The sequence below is a fragment of the Anas platyrhynchos genome, chromosome 30, assembly GCF_047663525.1.
Source record: "Anas platyrhynchos isolate ZD024472 breed Pekin duck chromosome 30, IASCAAS_PekinDuck_T2T, whole genome shotgun sequence".
NCBI lineage: Eukaryota > Metazoa > Chordata > Aves > Anseriformes > Anatidae > Anas > Anas platyrhynchos.
In genome coordinates, this window is record NC_092616.1 from 2,809,143 (window position 1) to 2,818,133 (window position 8,991).

General features: G+C 50.3%; 1 protein-coding gene across 1 annotated transcript; it reads left to right on the forward strand.

Annotated features, from left to right (window-relative positions):
• Positions 1 to 5,717: 5,717 nt before the first annotated feature.
• On the forward strand, positions 5,718 to 6,778 carry LOC119714957 (olfactory receptor 14C36-like). Its single transcript, XM_038172076.2, has one exon. It carries the CDS (start codon positions 5,718 to 5,720, stop codon positions 6,678 to 6,680), a length of 963 nt encoding a protein of 320 aa, XP_038028004.2. The 3' UTR covers positions 6,681 to 6,778.
• The last annotated feature ends 2,213 nt before the right edge of the window (positions 6,779 to 8,991 follow it).

Consider the following 8,991-nt stretch of genomic DNA (forward strand, 5'->3'; position numbering starts at 1 on the left):
TGGCATTACCTTGGCAGAGGGGAAGTGAAAATGTATTGGCTGTGTGCAGCAGAGCATAGAGGTATAGAGAAGCCCACTGCCCCAGGCAGCTGCTACTATCTGGGCACAAGCTCTGCTGCCCAGGAGAGTCCTGTAGTGCAGAGGCTTGCAGATGGCAGCATAGCGGTTGTAGGCCATGACAGTGAGAATAAAATACTCTGCTGACATCAGAAAGGGAAAAAGAAAGACCTGTGCAGCACATCCTGCATAGCAAATGGCCCTGGTGTTCCAGAGGGAATTGGCCATGGCTTTGGGGATAGTGGTGGAGATGGCTCCTAGGTCAAGGAGGGCGAGGTTGAGGAGGAAGAAGTACATGGGGGTGTGGAGGCGGTGGTTGCAGGCTACGGCGGTGAGGATGAGGCCGTTGCCCAGGAGGGCAGCCAGGTAGATGCCCAGGAAGAATGCGAAGTGCAGGAGCTGCAGCTCACGCATGTCTGCGAATGCCAGGAGGAGGAACTCGTTGATGGAGCTGTTGTTGGACATTTGCTAGTTCTAGGCATGGGGTCCTGGCCACAGAGGTAAAAGACAGTAAGGAAGTACAACAGAATTATCTGATAAGAACTAATTCAATTTCAGAGTATTAATCATATATTTTGCAGGTCCCTTTCTTGAGTTGTGACTGATGCTGCCTGAGGGTGACCCTGGGAGTAGGACATTCTACTGTGGGCAGTGTTGTAGTCAGTCCTCACCTATAATAATAAGGAAAGGGGAATGTGGTAATCACAAATAAAATTCACTCCTCATATCAGGTTATTATCCATGTTGCCTTTCCAAATTCACCCAACTGCAGAGCAGGGCTCTCCAGATTTCATTTCTGTATACTGTCATTCCTGCTGCTCCAAGCGAAACCTTGTGGCTCCACAGAGTCAAATGGACTGTACCTTTAGTGCAGAGTGTTCCTTCAGAGGGGACAGCCAGTCTGTCCATAAAGGCTGCTCTCTTCTGCTGGCATTTCTATGAGCTGTGGGATAATTACACTCACATGTTCATCTGAAAAATAGCAGGGCACTGCTGAATCCATGCTCAAAACGCACATCTCCAGCCCCTTCATCCTGTCCGCATACTCCCTGTGGTGTAAATGCCTAAAGTAACTAGGAAAATAAAACTAACTTTCGCATTTTTAAGGAAAAGGTACAGCATTGAAGAGGCTTTCAGGGTGGGGCATAACTGCATTATCTGAGCGTTCCCTAGGCTCCCAACCTTAGATGCTATCGTGCTGGGGAAACTTGGTGTGCTAGCCCTAAGGAACAGCACGGAGCGTGGAGTGGAGTGGAGACACCACGGCTAGGCTCTGTAATCAGGTGGGGCCTTGACTGTTCTTGTGCACAAGCTGCACTTTTTGCCACCCTGAGCCAAAGACCTGTCATGTTTTGACAAATGCTGTACCCTAGTGTACTTTTTGCTCATTATAATATCATTATAATACCAAAACACACCTCCATCCCAAAAGCTACCCGCCTCCAAGGTGCGACCACCCCTCACTGAGCATGCACTCTGAATTTCTCGAAGCCTATTACTTTAAACGGAGACGGGAAAACTTTACACCAATCATAACTAAGATATGCTTGACTAGAGCCACTCAAGCTCCACCTAAAAGATAGAAAATAATATAAATTGGCCCAAGAGAGAGGGGATGTTAGGGAAGATACCACCGTCAGGGGAGATACCATCCCGAGGAAATACAACATCCTTAGGACCTCCTGACTCCTGGGATCAGTCAACTGGCTGAGCCTCTCTTCCCCCCCCCCCCATTGGGACGCCTTTGGGTGAGATCTGAATACTTGCTTATAAATCTCTATAGAGTCTTTGATCCTTTTAATGCGTTTATTTCTAGGGTGCTCACCTGTAACATCTGTAACACCTGTAACATCTATAACACCTGTGTATTTCATGCATACTAGCTTGCTTTCGCAGACAGTTACTATCATTGGCAATCCAAAAGAACCTGATTATCTGTTGCTGTAATAAACCATACTTGATTGCATTGTGATAGCTCTCATTAAGTGCAACTAGGATGAGGGTGGTTATCCGTGATAGTTCAGTGTTCTGAATCTAACGAGACCCACAGATGGTTAATGTGTTTTTGGTGAATGTCTGACTGGTTCAGTACTCTGAATTCGACCGGGCCTGTAATAGTTAATCAGCTACACCCCTTAATGCGACAGGGAGCTGTGAGATGTGTGAAAAGATTTCAGCCATCATCTAGGCCAGCACATTGTCACCTGGCTGCTCCGATACTGGGATAACAGGGCCGGTAGCCTGGAATTAGAGGGCAGGGAAGCCAAGCAGCTGGGATTCCTCTCCAGGGAAGGGGGCATTGACAAAGCAATTGCAAAGGGGGCACAAATCCTCCCTCTCTTGAGATAATTCCTGTCACGTGTAAAGGAAAGGTATCCCTTCAAGGAAGATGTTGTATGTCACCCAGGCAAATGGACAACCAGGGAGAGAGGCAGCCCGTATCTGATGGAATTGGCCATGCTGGAGGTGATTTATGGTGATTTATGCACATTCAACAGTTTCCTACCTTGCCCGGTGCCTCAAAGGATCCTTCAATTGTGGGGTTGCTGAGGGTCAAAGTGCCAGTAATTACCCAAATGGTGCACCAGTGGCAATATGGTACCACCCAAGATTCCCTGATTCCCATATATATGCTGATTCATTAACTGGAGAGCCAAGGACTGATCAGCAAAATTTGTTCACCTTTAAAAATCCCATAGGGTCAGTACATACATGTCATGGAGATCTGAGACTAACGGTGGAGTATTGTGTCAAGAATAAAGTCACACCAAATTCAATAGATCATCTATAGTCTTCTCTCATAGTCCTAGCTCTAAGAGCATTTAAACGATCTCTTACAGCACCTGAATGCTGCTCTCTGATCCCTTCCTGTGATCATAAGGAGCCAGTACCTCCAGGCCAGGACACTCTCCTTGTACCCTTGGATGCAGGCCCCTAGGTCCCATGGACTGTTAAGGGTGTCATTTGCAAAGTAACCACGGATTTTTTCCCCACCCACCACCTGTTGTAGCCCTGCAGAGTCCTGCCTCAAGGCACAAAGAGCAGGGAGACCTTGCTGGTGAAAGCTGAGGCCCTGTGGAGATGTCTGAGACACAACAGCCATTACAGCCAAGGGTGGTGTAGAAAAGAAAGGAAAAAGAGAAGATTTAAAAGAGAACAGTATAGGTTTAGCCCTCCCTGTGACACATGACTCCTTTTGCTCTGCTGACAGCCTCTGAACAGCTCCTGCCTGTCCTCCATCTCCACTAAGGAGCTATTGTGGCTCAGTAATTCACAGGAAAGTGCCTATGTTGTGGACACCTGAACTGAGGCCTGAGGAATCCCAGCTCCTGTGGGTCTGTGGCAGATATGGGAGGGAGCTGAGATCCCTTTCCAGCCCCAGGAAGAACAACCAGCATGAGATGCCTTGACTGCCTGCTGAATTCTTTCCTTAAGTGGGGATGAAGGAGATCAGTCCCTGACCATGACTTCATGCCAAAGTAATACTGGGACAAGAAGATGTGATTGTTACACTTAATTGGTTTTCTGTAAGGAGAAATGACACTGGTGTGAAGAAGTGTGTGTGCCATGTGAGGAGGGGAACCCAAGGGCCTCTGCCGCCTGCCAGGCTCAGCACTCAGCCTGCCCGGGGAGCTGCCCAGGGCGCTGCGGGGAGAAGCTGTGGGGTGGAAGGAGCCCCCCCGGCAGGGCAGGGTCCTGCTGCTGGCAGGAGGCTGCTCCCTTTGGCATGCTGCTTACACATCCACAGCACACCAAGGAGACTTCCAAGAGGGTGTTACTAAGAATACAGGCAAGGGATGACAGCTTTTAGATGAGGACCTTGGAAAGTCGGTCGTTTTTGTTTCCTCCAAAGGGAAAATGAACTGGCACTGTCAGGTGTAAATACAGCACTAAGATCCTCATCAGGAGAAATCAGCACATCTGCCAGGTACCACATAATGGTCTACTACGCACTGCGCTGCCTAAAGACCTCACAAGCATCACCTTTGCTGGACACATCTGGGTTTGTCTGAGCTGCTCTTGTGCACCTGCAAGCAGGGAGATGCTTTTGTTCACTCCCCTGCTGCCAGGGGGTATCTGCAGGGCAAAACTGTGCGAACAGGGGCTGGGCTGGGGTCTGTGAGTGATGACAAGAAGGAGACGTGGGAAGCAGCTACTGGAAGGGACAGCTGCGGGCAGCAGAGACACTGGCAGAGAAGGAGAGGGATCTTGTAACAGAAATGCTGTGGTGGGTGAACTTTGGCTGCTCCCTGTCTGTCCCTCCCATGCAGATGCTGTCCTCTGAGCAAGCCCCCTCATTCTCCTCTCCCCCCAAGCAGAGCCTCTGCCTTCAAGGCCGTGGGGCCCAGGCCATGAGCTGCCTCCTCTACAGCCACAGCTCCCGCAGAGCTAAGCTCCATCTCCCCTGACATGGGCTGGTTTCACTCTGTGGATCAAAGAGGCTCGGAGTTACAGCCCTGTGACTTTGCTGTCTGGGGGTGGCGTGAACAGCTGCAGAGGGAGAAGGCTTTCTTGAGTGTCTGGCTGTCTCCTCTCAGCAGGAGGAAGACGGTACATTTCCTTCTTTTTGCATTTGTGTGCACCGCTCCTGTTCTCGCTGTGGCACTTTCTGGCAATAACAGTGCTGATGGGGGATGTTAAGCTCCTGTTCTGGCACTGCCCCTGTCCCGGAGGTGTTTTCCTTGGACACAGGTGCCCAAGTCCCCTTTGAACATTTCAAGTTCTGTGCAATGCAGTCGTTTCATTTTGGGCAATGAAGTCACTCTCCTGAGGAGATGTCAGCTTGAAGTTAGTGCTATGAAGATATCCCTGGAAAGTTGCTACAAACCCGAAGAAGGGCACAGCTTCTTTGTGCCCTTTTGCATTTCTCAGAGCCTTTATTTCAGCCACATGAATCAGGAGCCTCGTCCTGTCCCTCTCCTCCTTCTCCCCATAGCTGGGCAGGGAAGGAGAGGAGTTGTGCATTCACACTCAGCACAGTCCGGGCTCTTTTTCAGAGCAACCTGTGGGGGCAGTCACCCTCCAGCTGAGCATTTTGCCTCCAAGCACTGGCTTGTGTTGACACTGAGAACAACAGAAAAAGGTTTTTACTGTTTCCCAGAAGCTACAGGGGAATCTAAATCCTAAAAAGGTACAGAAGCAGACACTTCTGTTGCACCTTGTCTTGCGGAGAGCAGCGTGTGAAGTTTTACTTTCATCTAAGGGTACTTCCAAGTATTTAAAATTCCATTACCCATACAGTACCTGGATAAAGGGTGTAATAAAGAGAAACTGATGTGAAGACAGAGTGTACCTTATCAAAACAAAGAGGTATGCAGATGAGTGGGCCAATTGTGCCTTTGTGAGTTTGTTTCTGATTCTGATATCACCTGTGAAGAAGGGTAAAGAGGATGCGATGAATCTGTCTTTCTTCCCTTACACAGGCTGATGGCCAATATGCCATCATCTCTCATGGTGGTAAATAGGGAAAACCCTCAGTGGACGTAATGCCACTCATGCAATGCAGGGACCCAACCACTGAAAATATCTCCTTTCACATAGAGGAGATTATCAGAAAGCTCCATGAGTCCAGTGTGAGCAGGAATGTGTCCTCTAAAGTCTGTCTTAATATCTCCTTGTCTTTTCTTCCTTGGGTAATCCCGTTTATTCAGGAGGATGAGATGTCCAACAGAAGCTCCATCACTGTGTTCCTCCTCCTGCCATTCGCAGACACACAGGAGCTGCAGCTCCTGCACTTCGCGTTCTTCCTGGGCATCTACCTGGCTGCCCTCCTGGGCAACGGCCTCATCCTCACCACCATAGCCTGCGACCACCGCCTCCACACCCCAATGTACTTCTTCCTCCTCAACCTTGCCCTCCTCGATCTGGGCTGCATCTCCACCACTGTCCCCAAAGCCATGGCCAATTCCATCTGGGACACCAGGGCCATCTCCCACGCAGGATGTGCTGCACAGGTCTTTTTCTTCTTCTTTTTCTTTTCAGCAGAGTATTTTCTTCTCACCATCATTGCCTATGACCGCTACGTTGCCATCTGCAAGCCCCTGCACTACGGGAGCCTCCTGGGCAGCAGAGCTTGTGCCCAGATGGCAGCAGCTGCCTGGGGCAGTGAGGTTCTCAATGCTCTGCTACACACTGCCAGTACATTTTCACTAACCCTCTGCAGAGGAAATACTCTGGACCAGTTCTTCTGTGAAATCCCCCAGATCCTCAAGCTCTGTTGCTCAGACTCCTACCTAAGGGAAATTGGGCTTCTCACATTTAGTGTTTTTGTGTTTTGGGGGTGTTTTGTATTCATCGTACTGTCCTATGTGCAGATCTTCAGGGCTGTGCTGAGGATGCGCTCTAAGCAGGGGCAGCACAAAGCCTTTTCCACGTGCCTCCCTCACCTGTCTGTGGTCTCCCTCTTTCTCAGCACTGCCTTTTTTGCCTACCTGAAGCCCCCCTCGCTCTCCTCTCCATCCCTGGATCTGGTGGTGGCAGTTCTGTACTCGGTGGTTCCTCCAGCAGTGAACCCCCTTATCTACAGCATGAGAAACCAGGAGCTCAAGGATGCACTGCGCAAAGTCATGAGTGGGTGTACATCAGAAGTAATGCACTGCCTGTCTTCTGCAAAGCACTCATAATATAACTCATGATATGCCAAGCTTGTCGTTTGTTCTTTGGTGGGTTTTGTTTGTTATTAATGAGGGCAACAATGTTTTCCATATAAATTGTCATTATTGATCCTACTCACATATTTAAACAAAATAAAGGAACCTGCAGTGAAGAGTGTATCTGAGATTCTTTTTCTGAGAACTTTGCTGGGGGTTCCATGGTAATGCCCATGGGTGGAAATGAAGAGGAATATAGAGACCCACCATAGCAGCACTACCAGGAAGCAGCAGGGTTTTTTCTTTCCAGAGCTACTTTCATCCCATTTCCACACTCTCCTTCTGAGCCTTTTCTGTTGGCATAAGCCTGATTGTTCCTGCAGCTTGGTCACAGTACTGCTGTGTGGCAACCCTGTGACCAATCCCATGGACAGACAACGGGCATTTCTGTGACACAGCTGGCCTCCAGAACAACATTTCCATCCCATAATGTGATTCAGCTCAGGGTAGCGCCTAGGGTTCAAGTCTTCCTTCACAGTTTCTGTCAAGAACATTGCAGTCCAGAAATGGATTCTAAAGGGGGACCTGGCTTTGCCTGTTTCTCCATGGGCTCAGGGTGAAGTGATCAGAGCCCCAGCTGGGTGTTTGAGGGCATGGGGACTCACTCAGGTGTTGCTTGTTGGTGTCCAGCACTCAGGCAGATGGTGAGGAGTCTCCAATTAACCTGCCTGGGGCACTGCAGCATGTGCTGGGACTGGTGGCAGGTGAGCATTTTTTGGAAGGAATCAGGAGCTGCCAGGAGAGCCTAGGGGAGCTGCAGGGAAAGCATGTCCCAGGGGATCATCAGAGAATGGAGCCCACAGAGCATGAGCCTGTGCCAAGTGGAGTCCCTGCAACATAAAATGCTAAATTGGGGTGTGAGCAGGCAAAGGAGAGTCCTGCAACCCAGGGGACACAGAGGGGACAGGGAAAGAAGTCTGGTGAGTGGTTTTACCCCTACTGAAATGCTATAGCGTGGATATAGTGCAGCACCCAAACACTTCTCATGGCACCGGAAAGAAGGCAGGCTACCTCTGAGCACCCTCGACAGCCACAGAAGAGCTGGTGTGGGAGGCAGTCAGTGGAAGAGCCCTATGAGCTGTCTCTGCCTCCCAGCCTGCCCAGCACAGCCCTGCAGAGTGCCCCTGTGTCCTGGACACCACAGGCCCCTTGCTCTGCAAAGCAGTACTACCTACTGGGGCTGTAGGGAGCATGGGGAGAGGGTGAAGGAATGGCTGGCCAGGCCAGCACAGGCATGCTCCTTCCTGGGAAAGGCTCTCTGTTGATGTGGGAAGTCCTGGGAGGAGAGTGGGGCCCCGTGTGTGTGCAGGGGATCCCTGGAAAGAGAAACCCCTGGGTACTTCTGCAGCTTGGGGCAGGCTGCCAGGGCTCAGCAGCAGCAGGAGCTGCCTGAGGAGCTCCAGGACCAGGGCTCTCAGCCCAGCTCAGAGAGGTGGTTTGTTCCTCCGCAGTGGGACACAGAATGGCTCAGTCAGAAGTCCAGATGTGCCTGATACAGTTGAGGCTTCAGCATGCACAGTGTGCATGTGTTGAGGTGAACCTGAGGCTGCACAAATGCCCTCAGCCAGTGTCCATTCCTCATGCTGTGGAGGGTTGGGAGAATGAAGGCTGGTGAGCCTCATCTCAGTCCCTGTGAAGGTGATCACAGAATCACAGAATCACAGAACGTTAGGGATTGGAAGGGACCTTGAAAGATCATCTAGTCCATTCCCCCAAATCTTCCTCCTCCCTGTCTCCCCTGCTGCTCTCTGAATTGCTTTTGCAGTCCCTGCTTGCACAGACAACAGCCTGGTCTAAATCCTGGTCATGACGTGCAGGGTCAGCAGATTCAGGCTCTCCCAAGGCAGAGAGGCTGCAAACACCCAAAATCCTCCCCGGGGTGCCTGGTCACTGTGCTCGCAAGCTTTTCCACAGCCACCTCCAGGCACTTGAAGGAAAAAAAATAGAATTGATGAACCTATAGGGGAGGGGAAGGAAAGGGAAGCAAAGAGAAGAGAAGGTGCCTACCTGTCTTTAGCAAGGCCTTTGGCTTTGTCTCAAAGAATTCTTATAGCCAGAATGGTGCTATGTGTATTTAACAAATTGGTGAGGCCGTGGGTGTGCCTGTTTGCTGGACAATCAGGCCTAGATATCATCCATGACACATAGTGCTGTCAGTCAGTTCTTAGCATCATCCCTCAGCGATCAGCACTTGGGGCAGCTCTGCCGAATGTCATTATTGACTCTCTGAATTACCGGATGGAGCACACTTTCATATCTTTTCTGGATGGTGTCAAGCTCAGAG

Excerpts from the sequence above, each read along its gene's own strand:
- LOC119714957 (XM_038172076.2), top strand. The coding sequence starts at position 5,718 with ATGTCCAACAGAAGCTCCATCACTGTGTTCCTCCTCCTGCCATTCGCA.